Source organism: Sphaerodactylus townsendi, linkage group LG03 (assembly GCF_021028975.2).
Source record: "Sphaerodactylus townsendi isolate TG3544 linkage group LG03, MPM_Stown_v2.3, whole genome shotgun sequence".
Taxonomy (NCBI): Eukaryota; Metazoa; Chordata; class Lepidosauria; order Squamata; family Sphaerodactylidae; genus Sphaerodactylus; species Sphaerodactylus townsendi.
Genome location: NC_059427.1, coordinates 13,213,741 through 13,241,254, shown reverse-complemented (window position 1 = coordinate 13,241,254; position 27,514 = coordinate 13,213,741). Strand labels below are relative to the sequence as shown.

At 44.2% G+C, this 27,514-nt stretch overlaps 2 protein-coding genes across 14 annotated transcripts in view; one reads left to right on the top strand and one right to left on the bottom strand.

Moving 5' to 3' along the window:
- Positions 1–1,931: 1,931 nt before the first annotated feature.
- Positions 1,932–19,034, top strand: LOC125428894 (cytochrome P450 2K4-like). The gene is made up of 9 exons (XM_048489603.1): positions 1,932–2,114; positions 3,199–3,355; positions 5,650–5,799; positions 8,421–8,581; positions 10,976–11,149; positions 13,819–13,960; positions 16,169–16,353; positions 17,354–17,495; positions 18,444–19,034. The coding sequence occupies exons 1-9, from the start codon at positions 1,932–1,934 to the stop codon at positions 18,629–18,631; spliced, it is 1,482 nt and encodes a 493-aa protein (XP_048345560.1). The 3' UTR covers positions 18,632–19,034.
- Positions 19,035–22,522: 3,488 nt separating this feature from the next.
- Positions 22,523–27,514, bottom strand: part of LOC125428722 (zinc finger protein 501-like) — a 45,638-nt gene continuing 40,646 nt past the window's right edge. For 10 of the 13 annotated variants that reach the window (XM_048489314.1, XM_048489318.1, XM_048489315.1 and 7 more), the window contains one exon: positions 22,523–24,220. In XM_048489314.1, the coding sequence (XP_048345271.1) occupies positions 23,085–24,220 (1,136 nt within the window). In that variant the 3' untranslated portion in view covers positions 22,523–23,084. The remainder of the gene's footprint in view (positions 24,221–27,514) is intronic. The other 3 variants (XM_048489319.1, XM_048489321.1, XM_048489320.1) reach the window with 3 other exon arrangements.

Sequence of the window (27,514 nt, the reverse complement as noted above, 5' to 3'; positions counted from 1 at the left end):
CAGCAAACACCTTGTGCATAATTGACCTGTTTCCTCCACATTAGGAGAAGATGTTGCAGTTGTAGTTTTCCCACCTATTCCTTCTACATTTTGATCCTTTTCTGATTCAACGAGCAGGACACTAAGAGGGCTGTGTGGCATGAGGAAAAGGGTGATTAAAGGAGCTAGGAAGGGAAAAACAGAGAGGGCTATTTCTCCATTGGCAGAAAATTGGCATATGGTTGGTCCTTTTCCAGGTAGGATGGTCCTTCTATGGGTCACCTCCCTCCCTCTCCCAGATTTCTCCATCCAAGAAGATTTAGGTCACAAGTTAAAAGCACTGAGCAGATACATCTGGATCCCCAAAGCAGAAGAGACAACAAGAGCCATCAAGTCCAACTCTTCTTCTTCATCATATTGCCCCTGTGGAAAGATGTCATCCAGTCAAAGGTTCACCCCAATATTAGAACAATTGGAGCTGCAAACTGGTTTCAAAAAGTCTTCCTGTCCACAAACTGCAGGCATTTGGGAAGGAGTCCATTGCTCTCCTTTCTTCCCTTTGCTCCCCTTTCTAGGCAATTCCTTTCAAGTGACCAAGAGCTCATCGTTCAATGCTGGGCTTGGTTGGGTCCAATTTTAAACTATGGGCCGTAAAATGGAGCCTGTGTAACCTCAGCTTGTGAGTTCTGTGGGGCAGAACTTGGAATGAGTTTGCAACAACAATTTTTAAAAACAAAATGGTTTACTTTCTTAACATAGAACATCAAACATCAACATTTAACATCACACTTCAAGGTCCTGTTCAGGTTGCATTTTCAAGTCCTTATATTTACAGTCTACTGATACTGCCAAGTCCAATTCTTCTTTGCAAGTGGGTTGGCTCCTGAAGACTCCAAGGGCTTGATGAACAGGATTCAACATGATGAAGGTTTCCAGGAGAACTCTCACCCATTACAACCACAAAAAGAAACCCTGAAACAATAAACTCCAACATTTACAGCATAGCAAAAATAAACAACTACCTTCCCAGTAGTTCCCAACAACATTGCAGTTACCTTAACAAGGTATTAAGGGCTTATACAAATCAAGGTCCAAGTCTGGTAGCCTTGTTTCCTCCAAACTACATGAGCTCTGCAGCCTTCTGCTGCTTTGAGTCTCCACCCCTTTCTGGGTCAACCCATTCTGAGCATGGGGGTTACACCTGCACTTCAAAGCTGGACCCGTCCAGGCACAGACCAACCTTGGACTGACCCCTAAATATTATGTGGAGTTGGGGGGTGGGGCACACAGCTCAAAGCTGGGTCTCCTCTCTCCGTACTCTGGCACCTGGGATGCTACCTCTTGCCAGCCATGCTGCACCTGTCAGATGGATTTTTCTGAGTTGGGTGCAGTGGGGCCTCTGGGTTGCCTGCTGCCTGCCTCAAGCAGTGTCTGGGACATCTGCCCCCCTCATACCTGCTAGATCAGTGGTTCTCAACCTGTGGGTCGGGACCCCTTTGGGGGTCGAACGACCCTTTCACAGGGGTCGCCTAAGACTCTCTGCATCAGTGTTCTCCATATGTAAAATGGATAAATGTTAGGGTTGGGGGTCACCACAACATGAGGAACTGTTTTAAAGGGTCACGGCATTAGGAAGGTTGAGAACCACTGTGCTAGATGCTCCAGTGGATACCACCCACACAAGGAAATGTGTATAGTTAAGGAAGGAATTGAGTGGCTGGAAGGGGAAAGAGGTTAGAAGGGAGCCAAGCAACTTTTTGTTACAGAGGACAGCTATAACTGATTCACGTGACTAGAGCAAAAAAAACAGACAGTGTCTGATGTAATTGTCTGCACAGTTTGTATAACTATTAAGTAGTTGTGTAACTCATTCTACGGTCTCTAGCTGATACAGACTCTCCTTGATCAGACTCTCTTCGTAATCCCTTCAGAAAACTTCTCATTGACACAGAATGGATTGGGTGGATCCTCTTCCCATATTTTTCCTGCTGGTCCTTACGGTGACTCTTCTTTGGAAAATGGGCAGTTTCTGGAATGGCAACGGCCAAAATTTCCCCCCAGGACCAAGACCATTACCACTTATTGGAAGTCTCCACCTCCTGGATCTGAAGAGGCCGCACATAACCATGTGCAAGGTAAACCTTTGTTGTGGTGGTTCCTGTGGCAGTCATAGGGCCTTTCCCCACTTACCGTAAGCCCCGCGCTACTTGAGGAGAGTAGCGCGGGGTTCCTCCTCCCTCCCCACAGCAGGGGCAGCCCCTAACCCTAACCCTAACCCTCTTCTTTGCTAAGGAGATGGGGGCTACCCTTTTGAGGGTCCATAACTTTGGACCCCCTGAACCAAACTGCACCAAACTTTGGGGGTACCATAAGGACAGTTTCCAGATGATACCCTGACATTTTGGTGCCGATACATCAAAAATGCGCCCCCTGCAGGAACATTCCAGAAATTTGCCCAAGAATCTTTGTTCTGCATTGAGTTTTCTGCATTGCTGTCAATGGGGGTTGCAGGCTGGGAGGGCACATTTCTGAAGGCACAGTCTCAAAACTTTCAGGGTCTCATCAGGAGACTGCCCTAATGATTCCCCCCAAGTTTGGTGTAGTTTGGTTCAGGGGGGCCAAAATTATGGACCCTCAAAACTGTAGCCCCCATCTCCTATTAGCTCCCATTGGAAACAATGGGGGATAGGGGCACCCCCTTTGGGAGTCCATAACTTTGGACTCCCTGAACCAAACCTCACCAAACTTGGGGGGTCGCATAAGGACAGTCTCTTGATGATACACTGAAAATTTGGTGCCGCTAGCCTAAAACCTGCGCCCCCTGCAGGCCAAAAATGGAAAACCACTAAAAATACCCAAAAACGAACCCAGCATTTTGATGCCCCCCACAAGGTCATGCCCTGGGCAGCTGCCCACCTTGCCCAATGGGCATTATGCCAGTGGTATATATCCAAACTCCTCCTCCTCCTCCTCCTCCTCCTCCTCCTCCTCTTCTTCTTCTTCAAGGGATAGAGCATCTTTTTCTATAGACCATTTGGCAATCCCATCTACACCCCAACCTAGCTGGTAAGGTGGTACACAAATTAGACAAACTGTGTACAGTGGTGGTAAAATGATGGGTCTGGATTTGCCATCTTGGTCCCCCAAGGAATTGTTTGCATCTAATGACCAAGAAGATCTAAATAATATTTCTCGCTTTTTACTGTGTTTACTTTTCAGTTATCCAAGCAGTATGGGCCTGTGTTCAGCATTCAAATGGGAGCTCAGAAAATGGTAGTGCTGACAGGGTATGAGACTGTAATGGAGGCTTTGGTGAACCAGGCCGATGCTTTTGCTGGGAGGCCCTTCATCCCAATATTTGAAGAAACTCTGAAGGGTTATGGTGAGGTCCCTCCATTCCTGTTGTTGCCACTCGATCTGCGATGCATACCACTGAGAGTCCATCTCAAATGTTGCTGTGAAGATACTCCCTATCTAAATAACTAGGATACTTAAACTATAGCTTAAGAGTAACTTGCTAATTTTTCAACTCTGTTCTGAAGTCCTATAGCCATTAACTTATCTCTGTGCCACACATTAAAATTAGGCTAAGAGTGGAGAAAGGGAAGAGAGAGAACTTTTCCCTACAATATTAGAACCCAGTGACACCCAGTGAAGTTAATGAGTAACAGATTCAGGACAGACAAAGGGAAATATTTCTTGACTCAGTTAATAATTAAAACATGGAATTCAGTGCCAGTGGACATAGTGATGGCCATGAGCATAGATGATTCAAAAAGGGGATTCGACAGATTCACGAGGGAAGGGTAAGTCACTTAATTGTGGAGAAGTCCATTAATGGCTATTAGCCACAACAACTAAAGAGAATCTCCATATTTTTATAGGCATTTAAAACCAGCACTAGTAGGTAGCTGTCAACTCCAGAAAAATACTACAAAATATAGTGGAGGGTGCCTGAGGAAAGTAAATTTTGAAGAGGATGTAATGTCACTTCTGGGTGATGCTCAATATTCATAGCCATTTAAACCTCTTATAGCCTGTGTTAGAAGGTAACATCTAAACCTGAATGTAAATCTAGATTACCTGAGGCGGTTGCATTAATTGGTACATTTGAAGGAAGGCATCAAACCTCCTGTTCTTTCTGCTTACCCCTGGCTGTCACCTCCAGAAAAGTACTATAAACTTTTGTAGAGAGTGCCTGAGAGTGGTTTTTGAAGAGGATGTGATGTCACTTCCACTCTAGGCTGCCACCCATAGTCTGTGTGGCCTTAACAATAGAGACTAGGGGAAATTTCTAGAACATCATTATGTGGATGCCTTTTTTCCCTCCTATTCCTCAGTTCCCCAATGGTGGGAAATATGAGAAGAGGCTGGTAATTTCCCACTCTGGGTGGATAAATAAGAGTTCCATCACCTCAACTAACCCAATCTCCATCCAGTAGCTGAACCACCTACTCCTACTTGCTGATCGAGAATGATGAAAGTTGCTTTGGGTTTCCATTGGGGAGAAAGATGGGGTATAAATGAATCTTACCCTATATAATTGGGTAACATCATTGACATGCTAATTGTTTTGATGATGAACCATCAACCAAAGGGCTTGGGTGACTCTCTTCTGCACACCCATTGATGGAGGGTTTGGTATTGCAGCGCTATTCCCCTGCCTGAGAGCAGCACCGAGCCGCTCACACTCACCCCACCAACAACCAGCCCTTGAAATGAGCTTTTACTCCTATTAATTGAATAAATTAATAAATTAATTAGATACATTAATTAGATAAATAAATATATACATACATAAATTTGATAAATGAGGGCATGAAAAGGGTACAACGACCATCTGTGTAGAGAGTTCTTGCTTGGTTTCCTTCAGTGTACAAGCTCTTCATCAACACCTATAGTATCCATCATAATGAACATTGCAATTTATATTAAATAGGCAAATGAGGTCCTCATGTGGATAGGAAAATCCACACAATGGGGTCACACATGAGTAGGGATATGTTTTTGCAAACTTGGGAAAAAATCATGGTTTTGCAGTGTAGTCATTGGTTTCAAATGTATATATTTTGTGGGGGGGGGGGGGACCATCCATCTTATCTACAATATCTGCATATATACAGACATTACAGGAAAAATGTCTAATTTGGGTGGAATCTTGAGTTGCATAGTAACCCAGAATGTCACACAGAAATAGGACTGCAATGGCTATGTTAAGCAGATGTAATCTGGAACAGATGCTGGTTTACCTCCTCTATCAGCTCCCCCCCGCCCCACTGGGTAGTACTGAAGAGATGAACAGGCAGGAAGGAGGAGGGCAAGGAGCTGGAGGAAGAGGAGCAAGACCAAATAAGTTGGGAGGGGATAGAATTCCCCACACACATAAGTCTTCACAGGTGCCTCTATACCAGTGGCGTAGCGTCAATAGGACAGGGGGACATGACGCCCTGGGCAGCACCACGTCAGGCGCATGGCTGAGCCATGGAGGGGGCATGGCAGGGGTGTTCCAGGGGCATTCCAGGGCAGGAGCGGGTGGCACTGCAGCAGGGGCACTGGGCGCACGCATGCCCCGGGCACAGTTCCCCCTCGCTCCACCCCTGCTCTATACAACTGCTCTATACAACTCTATACAACATGCCAATTTGAAATCTGGCTCTCGCTTCCATTCAGGTATTATTTTCGCTAATGGTGAGAACTGGAGAGTGATGCGGCGGTTTGCGTTATCTACCTTACGAGACTATGGAATGGGCAAGAGAACCACCGAGGACAGGATTCTTGAGGAGTGTGGTTTCCTGATAAAGAGATTTGAATCTTATGAAGGTGGGTTGGTGTTCTCTGCTCTGTCTCCACTGCAAAACAAATGGATTTTTAATGATTTATCAGCATGGCTTATGCCCAAGAATTCCAGCAACTGTTGCTTGAAAACTCTTGCCGCATATTTCTGATTTCTATGCCTACAGTTTCCCAGGTTCCCTGAGGAGACAGGATCTTCAAGACTTGCCTGGCAACTCTGTTCCTGCCTTTTAGGCACCGGGACATAACATTTCTGTCTATGAGAGCCAGTGTGGCATGGTGGTTAACTCTATGGACTTTAATCTGGAGAATCAGGTTGGATTCCCCACTCCTACATGCCACCTGGATGACCTTGGGCTAGTCACAGTTCTTCAGAGCTCTCTCATCCCAACCTACCTCACAAGGTGTCTGATGTGCGGAGAGGCAGGGAAAGGAGCTTGCAAGTCATGCTGATTTAGTAAAGAAAGGAAGCATTTGAATCCAAACTCTTACTCTCTCTTACCCAGACATTTAATTAACGACTTTTTGTAGTGTCTGTTTCTTAGTCTGAAAACTCATATTCATGTTGTAGTGCATAGGTGTCAAATTTGCGGCCCTCCAGATGTTATCGACTACAGTTCCCATCATCCCCTGCCAGCATGATGCTGGTAGGGGATGATGGGAACTGTAGTCCATAACATCTGGAGGACCACGAGTTTGACACCTGTGTTGTAGTGTATTGACCCAAAGCAGCTGCAGCTGTTGAACTGTAACTGGCAGTCAGCATCTGTAAATTAGTGCAGCTGCAGTTTTTATTCTATCCTGTTGTTGTGTGGAGTAACTCATGGAATACACTGCTGGTGTTTTAATCCCTGCGACTTGGACTTCTTGAAACATATTACATGTTAAGCTGCTCAGTTATCTATTTTTAATGATTTGGTAGATTTTTAAAAACCCTGAGTTTTAATTAATACATAAAATGTGTAAAAAACATAAAATTTCAAAAAGTTGTTTTTTATTCGGTAAGAAGAAGAAGAGTTTGGATTTATATCCCCCCTTTCTCTCCTGCAGGAGACTCAAAGGAGCTTACAATCTCCTTGCCCTTCCCCCTCACAACAAACACCCTGTGAGGTGGGTGGGGCTGAGAGAGCTCTGAGAAGCTGTGACTAGCCCAAGGTCACCCAGCTGGCGTGTGTGGGAGTGCACAGGCTAACCTGAATTCCCCAGATAAGCCTCCACAGCTCAGGCGGCAGAGCTGGGAATCAAACCCGGTTCCTCCAGATTAGATACACGAGCTCTGAACCTCCTACACCACTGCTGGGATTTATAAACTGTCTTTTTCTCCCATAAGGAGACTCAAGGTTGCTTATGAACTCCTTTCCTTCTTCTCCTAACCACAGATGTAGATGGAGCTGAGAGAGTTCCAAAGAACTGTGGCTGACCTGAGGTCACCAAGAAGCTTCACATGTAGGAGTGGGGAAACAAATCCAGTTCACTAGATAAGAGACTGCTTTTCATGTGGAGGAGCAGGGAATCAAAACTGGTTCTCAGTGTTAGAGTCCACCACTCTTAACCACTACACCACGCTGGCCTTGGGCAGCATAACAATTTCTGATTAAACTTGTTTAAACAAGTAGCATGTTGATAAAAGAATGTTTGTTGTATACCTATTGAGTCCTTATATGAACAAGCCTTATCCCAAACCATCTAAAGTATAACTCATCAATCTCTAATGGTAGACAGAAATTTCTATCGTGAGAAGTCTCAGTCCCGCTGTGGCTCCACACTTAACCATGTTTAGATAGATGCACAAAGCTGAAAATGTTATTGAGTTCTGGGACCATAGGTACTTCCTGCATCCAGAAGCCGCTGTCTCTACGGAGTGCTGATTGGCTGGCCCTGGGCCATTCACAGTGCTGCCTTGCCATCTGCACAGAGGCCTGTAAGACCTGAGCAAGGTTGTTAACGATAGGACGTTTTAAAGGTCATTAATTCACAGGGTCGCCGTGTGTCTGAAGTGACCCATGTCCCCAGGCACAACTAATCTGGCCATGTGGGGGGCACAAAATCAGCCCCCCGCATGACCAGATGCCCTTCCCCTCATCTGACTTTGGCCCCCCTCGGCCCTGCCCACGTCATCGAAGAGGACAACGTGAGCAGGGCCAAGGGAGGCCGAACAAGGCACCCTGCAGGCAGGCAGGTCTCCCTGGGCTCCGTGGGGGGAAGCGGGGCTCTGGGGTGGGTGGTGGCAGCGCTCCGCCCTCCCTGGCTCCTTGCAGGCAGGCTTCTGCCCTTCCCAGCCCCTGGAGAGAGCAGTAGCCAGGATGTGGGGGTGGGGCTACATGTCATGCACGGGGCGGGCTTTGGGGGGTGGGGGCTATGTGGGGTGGGGCTACGTGACCAACATGGGGCAGGGCTACAAGGGAATGGGGCTTTGAGGGGGTGGGTCTCCATGACCCATTGGGGCAGGACTCTGTGACCCACGGGGGTGCCCAGAGGAGGTTTTGTCCCCGGGCGCCATTTCCCCCCATACGCCTCTGCACTTCACACAAACACACACACACACACACACAGTGTCAGCTCTTGCTGGGGTCCTAAGCCACTGAAAGGCAACAGTAATAGTGATGTTCTTTCCTGATTAAATATTTCCTTATTTTCAATTCTTGTAGGAAAACCATTTGAGAACACTACAATTTTGAATCATGCAGTTTCCAATATTATAGTATCAATATTACTTGGCAAACGATTCGAATATGAAAATCCCGCATTTATCAGACTGCTGAACTTGATCAGTGCAAATATTCAGCTTTTGGCAAGCCCCTCAGTCCAGGTAACTCCTCCATTTTAAAAGCATTCTCTCTCACGCACACGCATGCTCTCTCACACACACACACACAGTCTGTCAGTTCAATAAAGCTGTGGGTGTGTGAAACTGTAGCTGCTTTAAAGCAGCCGTCTGCTGTTGTAAATAACCAATACTGTCTTACAGTCTTTATCTTATTAGTAAATCACTAAACATTCAACCCTTCTTAAGAAGACAATAAACTTATTTTATCACTTGTGGTGAAAAGAAGGTGTTAGTGTGACTCACTACAGGAGAAGGGGAGGAGGAAAGCAATGAAAATTTTGTCTCCCCAGGGCTCATCTGTTAATAGAAACAGGTAATCCAACACAGTTATTTGTTAAAATCACCTTACTGACCACTTGGAACCCACGCCATGACAAAAATCAGCTTGGCCACTGCTACTGAACAGTGCAGCAGATGGGTGGGCAGCTGAGAAAGCCTCAGACTGTCACACCACCCTCAAGTCTATAAGAGGTTTCCCACTGCAGAATTTCTAAGTCTTAATTGTTAGGTGCTATGAAGGCTGGAAAGGGAGGGAGAGAGAGAGAATCATAGAGTTCAAAGAGGCCATACAGGCCATCTAATCCAACCCCCTGCCAGTGGCGTAGTGCCAATGGGGTGGAAGGGCGCAACGCCCCGGGCATGCACCTCAGCAGGGGTGTGGCCAGGGCGTTCCGGGGGCGTGGCCGGGGCGTTCCGGGGCATGGTAGAAGCAGCTGGTGCTACCATTTTAGTTTGCTTGGGGAACAGAACAAGCTCACTGTGAGTTTTGGCCTCTCTGATGGCTGAAGATTGTGTTAACCCTTTGCTAACCCAGGCATGTTTGACCTCATAATTTACCTTTTCTGCCTGGCAGATTCTGACTCCATGTCTGCTCTTGACAATATTTCTGTCTGGCCTTGGATTCTACCTACAGATCCCAGTTTCTGCCTTGACTTTATTCTGTTGTATTCTAATAACGTCTTGTCCCTCTCTGATCCTCTGGAAACTTGAACTGTGTCGTGACTTTGGGCTTTTCGTTAGACATCTGAAAAGGGAAGCTTCCACCCTCAAAAGTTGATACAAAGTGCTGCTGGACTCAAATCCAGCTGGACTTCATTTGTAAAGCTGGCAATGAGAAAGCCCCACAAGCAGTGGTGTATCTAAGATAAAGCATGGAGGGCTTGTGCCCCAAGTGCTACTTGAAGAGAGGCACGATCCCTGCCTGCCACTCTGCCCACTGAAGTTGTGCCTAACCCTTGGCACTGCATAATGCTGGCAAATGAGAGAGATGGAAAGATTTCTGTGGGAGAGAGAAAGAGTCCAGGGTGGAACAAAATGAATAAGAAAAATAATGAAAAGAGGTGATGAAAAATTGGAGGTAAAGACAAAAGCAAAGCAGGAGAAAGAATATTTTGTAAGTGGAGGGGCTTTTCCCATCTACCCCTCTGCCAGACAAAAGGATTTTCCAGCTCCACTTACTGTGCCCTATCACGGAAAGCCTCCTCTGACCTTCTCTGAACCAGCCACCCTTCACACGATTTTTCCTCTTTTCCTCAGCTTCTGTGTAGAAGGGGTAACAGGGTAAATCTAGGCTAGCATAATACGTGGGACAAGTGTGTAGACCAGGGGTCCCCAAATTTTTTAAACAGGGGGCCAGTTCACTGTCCCTCAGACTGTTGGAGGGCCGGACTAAAAAAAACTATGAACAAATTCCTATGCACAAATGATTGTAAAATGTTTGATTTCACCTTTCAGCCTTTCTGTCATGGTCTATTTTTAGAACAGTGACCAAAGTATGTCAAGTACAGGGTGGGCTCCAAATATTGTTGGGGAGGCTGTGGAATACCTTCCCCTGTAAAAAAAAAAAAAAAAAAAAGCAGAACTTTCCCAATGAAGCATTCCATCTAACCCAGGATCAGGTATCTTCCTGGGTTCTTTCCTCCCCAGCAGCCAGCGAGCGATTCGCCAGCCTGGCTGATGCCAATGGGAGTGAGGCGGAACAGAAAGCCTGAGAGCAACACATGGAGTAGCTGAGTGGGAAGGGCGGAGCAGGCGTTGCCACATGTAAGGTTTCCAACTCTGGGTCAGAAAATTCATGGAGATTTGGGGGTGCCTTCATGTAACTGCAATCAACAGCCGTTGGGGCCAGTTCCTCCTCTCCCTCGTGCCCCCACTGCACATGAATGGAGCCATCGCCGCCATGCCTGGCGGGCCGGATAAATGCCTTCGGGGGCCACATTTGGCCCCCGGGCCGTAGTTTGGGGACCCCTGGTGTAGACCAAGCCTGCTAGGTCCCAGAGCACTGAGGAAAAATATTGGAGGGAAAATATTTTGAGATTTCCATCTGAGCAGAGCTGTTAATCTTTTTCCCCCCTTACTCATATTTTATTCTTTTAGCTGTATAACATGTTTCCTGCTCTGGGCTTCCTTTTTGGGACTCGCAAGACTGTCCTGAATAACACAAATGAACTGCAAGCCTTCATACAGGCCACCTTCATAGAGCACCTGAAGGACCTGGATGAGAACGACCAAAGAAGCTTCATTGATTCTTTCCTTATTCGGCAACAAGAGGTGACACCGTCATTTAAACATATCAATAGCTGCAGGTGAACTTTGAACATCTGAGTTTAAATATTTCTTTTGTTGGCAAGGAATCTAGCTTCAGAAAAGTATAACATGTTATGGCTCAATGGTTTAAAATGCTTCAGAAAAGTACAGCCTGACAAATTGACAGGGCTTTCCTAATTTTCTGCAGTTGCTGATATGTGACCTATACCAGCTCTGTAGGTCACACTTTTCCCACATGCTAGAAGGCAAATTCTGTAAATTAGACATGTATTGGGAGAGAAAGGGAGACTCCAGGGCAAAGCCCCATGTGGTCTCTCCCACTCCTACTTCCTTCCCACCATCCCCTGACTTCTTAATTTCTTCTGTTCTTCCCTTTCTCCATCCCAGTCACATTAGCCTCCGCATGTATGCATGTGTGTCCTCCTCATTTCCTCTTTCCAAGCAATGCTATTCTTGCTGTTATAGTAGGAAGGGGGGAAATTGTTGGGAAATTTTCTAGACCAGTGGATGGATACTGCTACTGTCTTCAACCATAAGTTGAAAACTGAAGACAAGTAGAAATCATAAGAACATAAGAACTAGACTGCTGGATCAGACCAGAGTCCATCTAGTCCAGCACTCTGCTACTCGCAGTGGCCCACCAGGTGCCTTTGGGAGCTCACATACAGGAGGTGAAAGCAATGGCCTTCTGCTGCTGCTGTTCCCGAGCACCTGGTCTGCTAAGGCATTTGCAACCTCAGATCAAGAAGGATCAAGATTCGTAGCCAGAGATCGACTTCTCCTCCATAAATATGTCCAAGCCCCTTTTAAAGCTATCCAGGTTAGTGGCCATCACCACCTCCCGTGGCAGCATATTCCAAACACCAATCACACGTTGCGTGAAGAAGTGTTTCCTTTTATTAGTCCTAATTCTTCCCCCCAGCATTTTCAATGTATGCCCCCTGGTTCTAGTATTATGAGAAAGAAAGAAAAATTTCTCTGTCAACATTTTCTATCCCATGCATAATTTTATAGACTTCAATCATATCCCGCCTCAGACGTCTCCTCATAAGGAAGGTGCTCCAGTCCCTCAATCATCCTTCTCTGCACTGGGAGGAATCATCGGAAGAGTCTCTTACTGATACCACCCAGGTTTTGTGAAGTTTGGTCCAGGGGGTCCAAAGCTATGGACTCCCAAAGGCTTGCCCCATCCCCCATTGTTTCCAATGGGAGCTAATAGAAGATGGAGCATACACCTTTGAGGTTCCATAACTTTGGACCACCTGAACCAAACTTCACCAAACCTGGGTGGTATCATTAGGAGAATCTCCTAAAGATACCCTAAAAGTTTGGTGCTTCTAGCTTAACAATTGCACCCTGACAGCAGGCACCCCCCCAAATTTCCCCAGATTCTCCTTTTAAATCCACTCCCTTCGGCATGGATTTAAAGGAAGAATCTGAGGTCCTCAGTTTAGAAGAAGAAGAAGAGTTTGGATTTATATCCCTCTTTCTCTCCTGTAGGAGACTCAAAGGGGCTTACAGTCTCCTTGTCCTTCCCCCTCACAACAGACACTCTGTGAGGTGGGGGGCTGAGAGAGCTTTGAAAAGCTGTGACTAGCCCAAGGTCACCCAGCTGGCGTGTGTGGGAGTGTACAGGCTAATCTGAATTCCCCAGATAAGCCTCCACAGCTCAGGCGGGTGTGTGTGTGCAAAACTCAGATTTTGCACCGGGCTCCATTTTCCCTCTATGCCTCTGCCCAGAGGGGAGGGCAGAAGGAATTGCTGGCTGCCGGCTGGGAGCCCAGCTGGTTGGGGGCAGGGGAGGGCAGGGCAGGGCAGGGGAGTCTGTCATCCCCAGCCTTGGAGAGCTGATTTTATAAGTGCTAGGCTGGGGGCGGGGCTTGGGGAGGCATGGCCATGCCCTAGGGACAGGTGGGGGTGTGGCCCCACACCCGAACCCCCCCCCCTAAAAATCTATACCTACATCCCTGGGCACCAGGAAAGATATTTGTGAGCACAATGGCACCCATGGGCACCACACTGGGGGGCCCTTAATTTAGATATTCATAATTTAGATATTTGGTTTTCTCCCCAACAAGACTGTAAGATGCTGGCAGGATTATATGGGAGCAGATGGTCCTTCTAAATTTGGATTATAGTGGTTACTCATTATAGGGAATAGTATATGGCAGAATCGAATGCCCAAACCCACCTAATTTTTATTTCCTCTAAGATGGGGGAGAGCAGTCTATAAATCCAATTAATCTAACAAATAAATAAATAAATTCAATGTATCTGATGGCTTTTATTCTTGGTTTTTGCTTTGCATCAACGTGGTTGCCTGCAGCCATTTTCTGCTTCCACATAACTTAGAGATATATTTTCCTTTATCATTTATAATTACCTTCTTTTCTCCCCAGAGGAGAAGAACAAGACTAATGGTATTTCCCATTAGTGAAAGCCTTCAGGCAGTTTATATCATTGTGGTTACTCATTAGAGGGACTGGTAAATGGCAACATCTAATGCCAAAACCCGCCCAATTTTGATTGATCCTAATAAAATGTGTTAGTTGGCTTTTGTTCTTGGCTTTTGCAGTGGATCAGTGTGGTTACCTACAACTATTTTCTACTTCCACATATCCCAGAGCTATTTTCCCTTATCATTTATCATTGCTTTCTTTTTCTACCCATAGGAGAAGAACAAGTCTAATGGGTATTTCCATAATGAAAACCTTAAGGCAGTGGTAGGTAACTTATTCGGTGCTGGCACGGAGACCACGTCAACAACACTACGCTGGGGGCTATTGTTAATGATGAAGTACCCAGAAATTCAGAGTGAGTGTTTTCCATCAGTTGTGGAACTGAGCTCTATCATGTAGAGAGCAGTTATAATTGTGGGTGATTGCCAGCCCCCACCTGGAGGTTGGCAACCTTAGTTCCCATGGAGGAAATGGCTGCTTGGGAGGGTGGAGTCTATGGCGTTATACTCTTCTGTGGCCCCTACCCACCTCAAACCTCACTCTCTCCAGGCCCTATCCTCCAAATCTCCAGGTATTTCCTAATCAGGAGTTGGCAACGCTAACTCCTTTCCACCCAAAAGCCAACCTCCCTTAATCTGTCCCTCTGTCTTCAGCTTTCCTTCTCGCACCACCATTAGCCTGTACCTAAGAACAATGGGGTCCAGTTGTGTGGTGCCAGCTACTGGGGCCGATCCACTTCCATTGCAGGGAACCCTCGAACAGGGCCAGATTGAGTCCAACCTTGGTGCCTCTTCCATTTGCAAGATTCATAATTCAGTTTACTTGCAGGGCAGTAACCAGACTTCACAATGTATATTCACAGCACAGACTGCTTTCTATTTCTTATTTAACACTTTATAGCAAAAAGCAATTTATTTGCTTATAACTGGGCAGTAGAAAAATACAATTTTTCAATAATTTGCATTTTTAAATTGTCATAAGGGAACAATGCAAATAAAAAATGTTAAAAGCTTATCATTTCAAATGCTTCAAGTTAGACCATTTTTTTGCACCTTGCAAAAAATTGTACTACAGTGTACTGTTTTACGGATGGGGCACAGAGAGGCAGATACACAAATATAAAGACATCAGCCATTATTACATACATGAACAAACCATTCTTTACTTCACTGTTTTCTAAAACCTTAACGATGCATAACCTTTTAACATTCATGGATGAAAAGACTGTTGTGTGTTTATTTACACTTGAAAAGGTTTTTTTCTACTATTAAAAATTTCTTCTATTTTAAATTGCAAAGTCTTTTAACAAGTCCTCAAAATTAATCTGGAGTAGCAAATCTGCTTCTATGCTAAGCAGAGACAAGGCATCTTGTCGCATTGTTATTCTGTTGGGATTTTTTTATATGCCTCAGCTACAAAAAGCTGGTGTGCAATGTTAAAAATAGATGCAAGCCAATCTCTACATTTGGAAAAGCAAACTCAGTATTATCTTCTGTAATTATTTTATAAAGTTCAGCATGACTGAATATCGTTTTCACAGTGTTTTCTGAGTTGAATTTATTATGAACATATAAATGAATATATTGTCGAAGGCTTTCACGGCCGGATTCAACTGGTTGTGGTGGGTTTTCCGGGCTGTGTGGCCGTGGTCTGGTAGATCTTGTACCTAACGTTTCACCTGCATCTGTGGCTGGCATCTTCAGATCAAACCTACCGGGAAAATACCACAGATGCTACGCTCAGCAAAGGACAAGAGAGATCCCCTCACTTCTGCAGGAGTCTATCGCATACCCTGCAGCTGTGGAAAGGTCTACATAGGAACCACAAAACACAGCATTCAGACTCGCATTAAGGAGCATGAAAGGCACTGTCGGCTTAACCTTCCTGAAAAATCTGCAGTTGCAGAACATGCGTTAAACAAAACTGGACATCTCCAGCTGGGGTCCTGAGTCTCCAAAATCACAACTGAATTTCAGGCTAAAAAGATCTGTCCCCATGGAGAAATGAATTTGGCATTATATTCGGTTGAGACCTCTCCCCATCCCCCCAGAAAAAAAACACTGTCCTCTTCATACTGCACCACAAAATCTCCATGAATTTCCCAACCTACAGCTGGTAACCCTAGTCAGGCCTGTCCTCAAGATGGCTTCTCTCAAAGGCCAAAATAGGCCTATGAAAGGGCTTTGCCCTCTCCCCCTTATTTTCAGAAACAAGCCTTAAAATGCTGAGGTCGCCTAACAACAGTCTCTGAGAGAATCTGTTCCTTAAGTTATCATTTCAGTTTTGTTAATTTCCCATTGTATTTTTTTAGATTTCATATTTTCCGCAAACCTGGGCTTTTTCAGGGCTCTTCTCAGGTTTGTAGAAAGATCTGTCTTGGTCATACACAGCTCCAGCCGCTGGATTTAAGTATCCAAAGATTTGACACACTTCAGTATTAGAACAGATGTCAAATATATCTATGTATATAAAAAGTGTTATAGTCCATACTCTTCCTTCCTTGGGGAATGCAGTTTGAACCATGAAGTTTATTTTTGTGAGAATAAATGTTTTATTTTCTCAGATAAAGTCCAAGAAGAAATCGCACAAGTGATTGGGTCTGCTCAGCCACGGACGGAACACCGTCCAAAAATGCCATACACGGATGCAGTAATCCATGAAATTCAGAGGTTTTCAAATATTATCCCAATGAATAAGCCACGTGCAACTACTATGGATGTCACTTTTAAAGGCTACTCCATTCCCAAGGTGATCAATCTTACTTCTTTGCATTAACTTTATGATCTTAGCTCAGTTGACTATGGCATCTCAATTCATTTATTCATCAGAAGACCCTGTTTTCAAATATTTTGTGGAAGCAAGTTAAGCCTTGCTAAATTCCATTAATTTAAGTGTAAGAGTATTTCCTTAACCTTTGGTTGAAATTCTGAGAACTTAAACACAACTAACTGGTTGGCTCATGTGGAATAATTTTAAAACTGCCTATGTTATGTAAGCAAGTAAAATCCTTACTTTGCTTTTCTTATACTTTTTTACTTGTAGGTCAATATGTAAGGGCACCATTTTCTTTGTCTGAAGGGTCACAGGCAGAGGTGGGATCCAGCAGGTTCTCACAGGTTCCCGAGAGTAGGTTACTAATTATTTGTGTGTGCCGAGAGGGGGTTACTATTGGTGATTTTGCCACATGATTTTTGCATTAGTTACGCCCCTCCTCTCAGCAGTAGCACGCAGAACTTGAAGCAGACTAGCAGGAGGTGCACTGGCGTGCGTGGCAGTCTGCGCCTGCGTGCATTCATTTCCCGCCCAAGGACCGGCGCAGCGGCTGTGTCCTTGCCACAGCCCCGCCCAGGAATGCCCCGCCCCTGGAATGCCCAGTCACGCCCCCGTCGTGCCCCGCCCAGCCCCATTGGTGCTACGCCACAGTTTTAATCCCACCACCATGGGAACCTGTTACTAAAAATTTTGGATCCCACCACTGGACAGGTTTAGCTATAAGCTTAGCTGCTTATTCATTTTCTTCATTTGACTCCAGTAGCACTTTGAGAGCAACAAGGTTCGTGGACTATAAGTTTTTGAAAGTCCAAGTTCCCTTCTAACAAAGTTTTGACTTCCAAAAGGTTATACTCCTGAAATCTTTGTGGATTCTGGTGCTACTGGACTTGAATCTAGCTTTTTACTGCAGACCAATGTGGCTACCTTTTGAAACAATCTTCATCCTCTTCAATAATTTATTTCTTTGACTTCGCAGGGAACTTTTATCCTCCCATTGCTGACCTCTGTGCTGCAAGATGAAACTCAATGGGAGAAACCACATGAATTCTACCCAGAGCACTTTTTGGACTCTGATGGAAAGTTTATAAAGAGAGACGCATTCATGCCTTTCTCTGCAGGTAACTACATGTAGAAATATGTGGGCTTAGTTAATAGATGAGGTGCTCAAGTCCTAAGCACATTTATTTGGAAGAATGCCATCGTTGGCAGCCATCTCTCATTTTGCAAAATCAAAATGTCTACACTTTGAACACTCTAGGACAGTGGTGGTGAATCTATGGCATGGGTGCCAGAGGTGGCACTCAGAGCCCTCTCTGTGGGCATGCGCAAACAGAGTCCCCCCGCCACATCTAGGCTGGCCTGGGCCGCTGGGCTTGATTATTAGCATTAAACCTAAGACCTAGTTTTGGGGAAGCAGTGTAGGTAACCCTGTCAAGCACTGTTAAACCCCACTGATTTTCATATGAAGAACTAAAGCGCGATCCTTTACCTGTGAGTGAGCTTGGTTGCTGGCAATGGGGCTTGCTTCTGAGTAAACCCTCCTAGAGTCATAATTCACCTGTTGGAAGAGTTGCACGGTTGTTTCAAAGCAAGCCACCAACTACCACCAAGCTTACTCCTGAGTAACGCACACCTTGGAGCCAACCGTTTTTTCTAACTTAAAACCTCATTATTCAGGTTAAATTGCCGTGTTGGCACTTTGCAATCAATAAGTGGCTTTTGGGTTCCAATTTGGGCACTTGGTCTAGAAAAGGTTCGCTATCACTGCTCTATGACTTTGCTGGCATGATATGAGAACTTTCACTGGGCATTCATTTCACCTATAGTGTTCTGTTCTCTCTCCGTAAGAATAATAGTTATATTGTTCCTAGCAATGGATTCCTAAGAACACTTTCCTGGGAGTTAATGCTTTCGAGTACAATTCTGAGTTGACCAGCTTAGGATGGTACTGTCTATTTTCATTTTTGGGGTGGCAAACTCGTTGGGGCACGATTTCATGGGCAGTAGAGAAACGTTCTAAAGAATGCAATCAACTAGGCTTCTGTCTTCCATTTTCATTGTTACAGGTCGAAGAATGTGTGCAGGGGAAACCCTGGCCAAAATGGAGCTCTTCTTGTTCTTTACAATTCTTCTCCAGAGATTCACTTTCCAGCCTGCCCCTGGATTGTCTAAAGAAGACCTGGACTTGACACCCCTGGTTGGGTTGACGGCACCTCCAGTACTTTACAAGTGCTGTGCTTTGTCACGCTCTTAACATTCAGCTCACTATCTTGCTTAGCTTCTGTGTGTGCATTCTCAGTCTTTCCCACACTTTTTTGCCTGTTGAAGATCTTTCTGGGCAATAACCTCAGAGGAATCCGCTCATAGGGTTAGATCCAGCCAGCTCTTCCCTCCAAGTCCCTTTGTTACTATATTTTGTCCATGTAGGCCCCATGATCCCCAACATAGCCTTCTGGGTGCTCAGAATGGGCCCCCTTTATACCAGCTCAAAAGCTGGTTGGGTGCAAACCATAGACTCCACCTTTAGAATCCTCCCTGCTAATCTGCCAAACCTCATAATGTAGCTCTGAGATATTGCTGAACTCAAAAGTTGGATATCATTAAGATGTCATTTTGACCTCAGCTCCTCTTTGTTTCATTGTACGTTGAAAAAGTGATCATTGTGTCTGTCTTTTTCTGTATTCACACATTTAAAATTTCTTTGAATGAATGCAATAACCACTTGAAATACTATACAGACATCTACTTACAAGTGAGTGCCTGCAACAGAAAATAAATATATGCAATTTCTAATGTGGTTTGAATGTCTGGCTCATTCCGCACATGCAGAATAAGGCACTTTCAAACTGCTTTCAGTGCTCTTTGAAGCTGTGCGGATCCATTTGCAAAAAGTTGTGAAAGTGGTTTGAAAATGCATTATTTTGCTTGTGCGGAAGGGGCCTCTATGTTTTTCAAGGGAGCAAAATTGCATCATAATCACTACGGGCACTAGATTTGCTCATCTGTTCTGGAACCTATTTGTGTGGTTATATTGCCTTAAATAGTTTAATAAATATATATATGAATAGAAGATTGTAGCTTAAAGGAAAATGGGCTTGTGTATGGGGATGCCAACAGTTTGCAGGAAGTTCCTTCTTCAGCAGACAGCTTTGGAAAACGGGATGCACATTATGAGACCTTTTCTGCAACTCTTACCAGAAAATTCCTTAGGTGGGAAAAAAAAACCCACATAGGAAAAAAAATCCTTGAAGCTCTGCTAACCGCAGACAGCTCTGGGTGCACTGGCGTAATGCCCATTGGGCAAGGTGGGCAGCTGCCCAGGGCATCACCTTGTGGGGGGCATCAAAATGCTGGGTTCGTTTTTGGGTATTTTAGTGGTTTTCCATTTTTGGCCTGCAAGGGGCGCAGTTTTTAGGCTAGCGGCATTTCAGGGTATCATCTGGAGATGATGGCATCCCCCAAGTTTGGTGCAGTTTGGTTCAGGGGGTCCAAAGTTATGGACCCTCAAAGGGTAGCCCCCATCTCCTTAGCAAAGAATCTTTGTTCTGCATTGAGTTTTCTGTATTGCTGTCCATGGGGGTTGCAGGTGCGGGGGGGGGGGGGGGACATTTCTGAAGGCACAGTCTCAAAACTTTCAGAGTCTCATCAGGATACTGCCCTAATGATACCCCCCAGGTTTGGTGCAGTTTGGTTCAGGGGGGCCAAAGTTATGGACCCTCAAAACTGTAGCCCCCATCTCCTATTAGCTCCCATTGGAAACAATGGGGGATGGGGCACCCCCTTTGGAAGTCCATAACTTTTGACTCCTTGAACCAAATCTCACCAAACTTGGGAAGTAGCATAAGGACAGTTTCCTGATGATATGCTGAAATTTTGGTGCTGATATGTCTAAATTTGCACCCCCTGCAGGCACCAATGTCCTGGTGCAAAAAAAATTTGGTCGTGGTGGAGTGGCCGCCCATGGGGGGGGGGGCATCCAACTCAGGTTTTGCCCAGGGCTACAGTTTGCCCAGGGCTGCCTCGTTACGCCCCTGTCTGGGTGCCATCTTCCAGGCACCATTTTGAGAGTCTCGTCATCTTCAGTGAGTCATCTTCAGTGAATATAATATAATTGCAGAGCTGTAGAACTTTGATTAATGCCAACCAGAATAACTCATCACCTTAGGAGTTCTTCAGATCTCTTCATTGGCTGGATGTTAAGAAATGGTGATAGATCTTCAGGCCATGAAGTTAAGACCTCCTTGTTTATACTGGGTGCTTTACATATACAGGGAGTTAAAATGCATTTAGCCCACAATCATAAATTAATCAAGTAACAAGCCATATGCATCCAAGAATAGTGGGTAAAAGCCCAAGCAAAGTGGATGAAGCATCCAGGTGGGAAATGCAAGACTTCCTGATCAAGAAAACTGGTTTAAAGGTGTTCCAGAAACATTAGGTTAGGAAAAGACCTAGAAAAAGAATTTGGTGAGATCCTACAAAAATATATGGTGAGGATTTTTATGATACTGAACAAACGTATATAATTTATTCAAGATTTACTGCAAAAAACAAAGCACCAAGTGATTTAACTGTGAAATTTTATACAAGAAAATTAGGAGATTCTCTCCTCAGAAAGCAATGATCTGAACCTTGTGTTTGCTGACAGAACAGTACAAGACCTCCAGTTCTTCCTACTTCTCCTAGTATATGCTGGAAATGGCAAAAACTTAGTTCATTTTTTCACATGTAGTGGCTTTGTAAAAAATATATGAAAATTTGGATAGTAATTCCCACCGAAATGTAAAAAATTCCAAATATTAAATCTCAAATAATTCTAAAATTACTGTTGTTATGGTTGTTAAGCATTATGTTGTTAATCGTTCCCCACCCCCCAAAAAAAATCTGTTAAAGCTATAAGAATTATTTTGTTACATATCAACGGCAGCAAGTCTGTCACCTCTACCTCTACATTTGAAAGAGTTCTTTATTTAAGAAAATTGGGAAGATAAAATGAGAGAATATTTTTGGATGGTAAAGTTAACCAAATAGAAGACCACAATATGAACTTAAAGCAAAATGAGAGTCGTACCTTAATTATTATTACATGTAAAGCATTGTCAAGTTCATGTTTTATTAATATTAATATTAAAGCTGACCTTTATCAGCTTTCACGGCCCATTTAGCAACTTGGATCAGCAGGCCAACCCCAGGAGATACGCCACATTTTCCATGGCATCACTTTGCTTTCCCCTAGCTTCTTAAGGTGACCCAGTCTTGCAATCCCAAACTCTAATATCACTCCCCTAGAAGAGGATATAAACTTTTCCCCAGCCAAAAAGCTTGGTACTGGAATCAAAAGCTTCAAGGTCATGCAAAGAGATTCCTTTGAAGCACTCTCTGGGGACCTTACACCTACAAGGGAACATAGACTGTTCTTGGGACCAAAGCTTAGTTCTGGTACCAAAAGGAATATTAAGAACCTAAGCCAGCTGAATCCCAGAAAAAACCTTTGGGGTGGGCTCAATCTTGCACCCTCAAATTCTGATATCTGTCCACAGGGAAGAGAAATAATTATTCCGCTGCCAAAGCTCGGTTCTGGAATCAAAACCCTAAAAGTCATGTAAAGAGATTGCAGGGAATACCTGCCTTTGTTGGCCTTAGTGCAGGAACTGGACTCTGGAGTGGACATCAGTGTACTGTACGCCATCTTGCAGCCTTCAGAATGTATCACTTGGGCTGGCCCAAATCAGATGGAAAGGGGAGTTTATTTAAATTTCATTCATATTTGCGGGTGGATTCAGAAATAAAGACCTAGGGAGAAAAACCTGGGGACTTCAGGCTGGTGTTAAAGGGCAGGGTGCACCACATTAAAGGGTACAGAACTGTAGTGCTCTGTGGCCTGATCCTGATCCTTTCAACCTTTTCTTTGTTAAGTCTGCTGAAAGGTACTACTAGCAGAAGTCTAGTAGTACCTAAAAGACTTACATTTATGCCAGATGAAGTGTTTGTGAATTGAAGCCTCTTCTTTGGATGCAGCAAGCAAATTTTCAGTACTTAGGCACTTTGAAAAAAAAATACAAACCAAACTGGAGATATAGGTTCATGAGACACAGTAATTACCATGGCTGTCCAAACTATTAAGAAAGGAAACCAACCACTAAAGTATCTAATCATAAGCAAGCTTTAATCAAAGAATTTTTGAAAAGCAAAAAGAAACATTCACATTTTGACAAGTAGAGCAGGTACTCAGACACAGATTCACTTTGCTCATATTTCTGAAACAGGCAGTGACAGGCTTACTCAAGAAATTTACTAAAATCAAGCCTGCTTACAATAATTTATTCATTTTACTTTTAAAATTTATTTACAGTATTTATAGTAAGTTCTCACAGGGACTCAAGGTGGATTATGCAAGGTGATCCAGTGGAGTCCCACAACAGCTTAAAATCATTCTCTCCCATTTTATTCTCACAGCAACCCTGTGGTATGAGACAGACAGTGTGGGTCTTGCCCAAGACCCACTGAACAAATTTCCATGCCAGACTGATTTGAACCTGGGTCTCCTTGAACCTTGTCAACACTCCTAATAGTGTGTGTGCATAAATTACAGACTAATATCACTTAGACGGACTCTCTAATGTGAGAAAAGATGAAAGTGGTCACTACTGTACAGCCAAATATAATAGACGTTATGATATGAAAGCAATGACTCACTGAAATAATCCTCATTTACATGTTTTCTCTTTTGTGTGGAGTCTTTGGTGAACAGTAAGACTCTTGCTGCAACTAAAATTCTTTTCACACTCAAAACACTGATATGGTTTCTCTCCTGTGTGCAACTTTTCGTGAGAATTGAGACTTCGTCTCTGAGAGAAACTCTTCTCACACTTCATGCACTTATACGGTTTCTCTCCTGTGTGTACCCTTCGGTGAGAATGGAGACTTCCTTTCAGAGAGAAGCTCTTCCCGCACTCCATGCACTTATATGGTTTCTCCCCTGTGTGCAACCTTTGGTGAGCAGTTAGGTTTGTTTTCTCAGTGAAACTCTTTTCGCACACTAAGCATTTGTACAATTTCTCCCCTGCATGTATTCTTCGATGACAATTCAACTTGTCCATTCGACTAAATGACTTTCCACACTCCAGACATTTATATGGTTTCTCTCCCGTGTGGAGTCTCTGGTGATAAGTAAGACCTGTGCTCTGAGTAAACGTCTTCCCACATTCCCAGCATTTATATGGTTTCTCTCCTGTGTGAGTTCTTTGGTGAACAGTTAGGTATCTGAAGCAACCAAAATTCTTCCCACACTCCAAGCATTTATATGGTTTCTCCCCTGTGTGAATTCTCTGGTGAATAGTAAGTCTTTTGCTGCAGCTAAGACTCTTTCCACACTCCAAGCATTTATATGGTTTCTCTCCAGTATGAATCCTTTGGTGTGAAATTAAATTACACGTCCGATTGAAGCTCCTTCCACATTCCAGGCATTTAAATGGTTTCTCCCCTGTGTGCACCCTCTGATGCTGAGTAAGGCTTCTCCTCTCTCTAAAGCTTTTCGCACACTCCAAGCATTTATATGGTTTCTCCTCAGTCAAACTCTTTGGATGTCTCTCACGACTGGATTTTTTGCCTGATGCTTTCTTTCTCCGAGGGGTTTTGTTCCTTTTCCCCTCCTTCTGTAAGTTTTCTGTAACAAAGGTTCCATGGTGATCCCTTCCATGAAAGGCAAATGATTTTGTCAGCTGCTCCTGGTTTCCTCTTCTCTTACTTCTCTTTAGTCTTCCCTTATTCAGAAACACCTTTTTCTCCTTCACATCCCTGCATCTTTCCACACAGTTGGCCCTTAGTTTCCTCACATCTCCTGCTGAAATAAAAAAAAAGAAACCAAATAAAATCCTGGAAATAAACATTGCATAGCAGAAACAGTCATCAGTGCACAATGCTTAATCGAATAGGCCCCCAAAAAATTATGAGATAAATTTCCTTTTAACCAAGACACTTCTAAAGGAGAACAGAGCTGGGAGAAAGGATTTCCTTTCATTTCCAAGAAAAGCAGCCAGGCGGCAAAACATACTGTTTTACTTCTTCACACATTGTAAGTGATAAAAAAGGACATTTATCTACAACTGGAATTGACACTTTTTATAGAACATAAATGCTTTTGTAGGAAAATATTCATTTCAGCAGCACTGTCTTTCATTGGCTGTTTTCTTCCCTTGCCATACTCAAGTGGCTTACCATTCCTGTAACTTTTTCCATATGGACACCTTCAAGAGCTACATTTCCCTGCCCTCAGATGAAAGTGAGAAAAGATGCCTCAGTAGCATATAAAACCAGTGCATCTATGCAAATATATGAGGAAGTATTTTTTTCTCCTTGCTTATTGCTGTGATCCATGGATCAGAATCATCAGATGTGTCATGGAATTGCTGATTTTTTGGAAGGACGTGCCGCTAGCATACAATGTTTAGGGAGTAGAAGCATCATGCCTCTTGCACTTTGCTGTGAGGAGCAGCTGGAGTGTGAAATAAGACCACTTAGCAATGAGAACTTGACTTCTTAGGCTCAGACACGTTCTGACACACCACGCTCAAAAGGTTGCCCATCAACCTTCCCTACAAAGTTTCCCCTACAAAGTTTTCCCTTTTTTTCTTTCCTCCATCTGGCAACTCTCCACAACACCAGCCAGCAGTACAGAATCCAACTCCCTGATCAGCAGAGTCGTAATTCTTGCTCTTCTTCCTGTCACAGGAATACTTGTACTAGTACTTTTCCTAGTTATATATTTGTTTGTTTTGTTTATTTGCTATTTAGACAACCCTTCCCCACAACTCAACAGGCCATATCCCACCACCAAGAAACTAAGGGTGTAACCTGGGTCAAACAAAGACTGAAAACCACTGATCTAGAACACTAGGTAAATCTGCGGCTCTAAGAGCCAGTGTGATGTAGTAGTTAAGAACACCAGACTCAATCTGGAGAATCAGATTTGATCCTTGCTCCTTCATATGAAACCTACAGGATGACCTTGGGCTAGTCACAGTTCTCCCAGAACTCTCTCAGCCTCACCTAGCTCACAAGATGCCTGTAGTGGGGTGGGAAGAAGGGAAGGTTATTTTAAGCTGCTTTGAGACACCTTAAGGTACAGAAAAGTGGGATATTAAAAAAAATACTCTTTTTCCTCAAGTACCAAAATGTTAGCAAACAAACTGGCTAGCCTTTCAGTGTTGAACTGAAAGCTTTTTTCTACTCTCAAGAAGAAGATGTCTTATCTTCTATTTATCTTCTACTATTAAATATGTGGAACAATTTATATTGGAGAAAGAATCAAAATATTTTGAATACTGTACATCAGAAGCACCACAGTTTGTACAAAACTGTGGTTTTTATTAATGAAAAAGAGCAGACAGTTTTTTAAGGGTCATGTACACAGGGCACTGCAGAACAGTGTCTATAATACTTTGTTATTTTAAAAAATCATTCCTCTGTTTCTCTGACAAGCTCAGGACAATGTGCACCTGTGAAGGCAGAGGATCAAAAGGGGAAAAATCTCCCTCTTTCTAATACCCACAGGAAAAGAAAGTTCCTTAACGCTTCTAAGATCTTCATTTCTTTGATGTTGATAAATGTATATAGCTTCTGGGGTTTTTCTTCCATAGTCCCACCCTGTCCTGCATTAAAATAAATATTTAATTGAACCACTTAGGGAAATGAGGTGATCCCCCTCTCCTTCACACACACTCTGGCGGTTTCCGCACAGGGAAACAACAGCGCTCCAGGGACAGGGGGGAAAACGGTCCCTGGGGCACTGTTCGCATAGGAGGCAGCAGCGCCGTCCTGGCTCCCCTGAAGTGGCGCAAAGACGCCGCTTCTGAAACTCTCTCGGGGGGCGGGTTTGTTGGAATACACCAGTTGCCACCCGTTGCCAAGCGAACAGCAGCGGGTGGCAGCTGCCGTATTCCCGTGGCGCTCCAGCTGCCTACCTTTTCCCTGCCTTTCGTCGCTACGAGGAGGGAAGGGAACACGCCTTCTTGCCGCCGTCGCTCTGGCCAGGGGGTGTGTCCCCTTCCCTCCTCAGAGCAACAAAAGGCAGAGAAAAGGTAGGCAGCTGTTCAGGAGGCTGCGCGGCTGTGCGGAGCGTGCTCTGCCAGCCGTGCAGTCTGTGGGGCCGTTCGAGCGGACGGCCCCAGGGCTTGCATCGGCACCAATCATGCCGATGCAAGCCCGCGAGTTTGAATGTGTGGAAACCGCCTCTGTTTTATCTCAGATAAATTTGTCAAAGCTTCTTGCATGGTTAACAAACAAATGGCAGAATTTTATTAAGCACTTCAGGGAAACAGAATAGGAAACAATATTATTAATTAAAAAGTTATATTTAGAAGTATGTAATAGTTTTCACAGTTCAACAAAAATGGTGTTTGGCTCACTTTTAAACTTTCAGTTGGTCATATAGTTCTTAATGCTTTAAACTATGACAGGCTTTCAAGCTGTTTCACAAGGTTAACCCAAGCTAGTGCTCAGAGGTTCTCATGTTGACCCTGATGCCCATAAACTATACAGAAAGGAGTATTCTCTCAACTCGCTTTCCCTTCAGACTGCTTAAACTTTAGGAACATCTCACAGCATTTCAGATCATTTTTCCTAAATAACTATGGACAGAAATTCCTTTCTCACATGCAGTGTGAATTTCTCTTCTGACTAGAGAATAATCTCTTTCAGCTCGCTCAGTTCTTCCTGCTCTGACCACAAGACCAATTAGAACCTGCACAATGAATTGTTCTCCCCCAGACATAAATTCCTCTTCATGGCTAGAGGAGAGTTTCTCTTTCCCTAATATTCTCTAACATCACCGGCCTGTTTTCTTGACAATGCCATAAACAAAATTCACTCTTTCACAGAGACTAAGCACATCTTCCTTCTCTGGAACCCAGAACTAGACTCCTCTCAAATACTCTCTCCAGCTCCTCCTAAAACTTCACCCATTTCCAGCCTGTCACTCACACATTCAGGCTTTTCTATTTTGGCCTGCTCCTTAGGTCTGTCACAGCATTATTCTTCCGATACATAGGTCAGTCTGAAAAAAATGACATACAGAGCTATATCTCTGACACATGCCTTGAATCTGGGTCATTTTAATCTCAGTTCAGCAAACTAACCA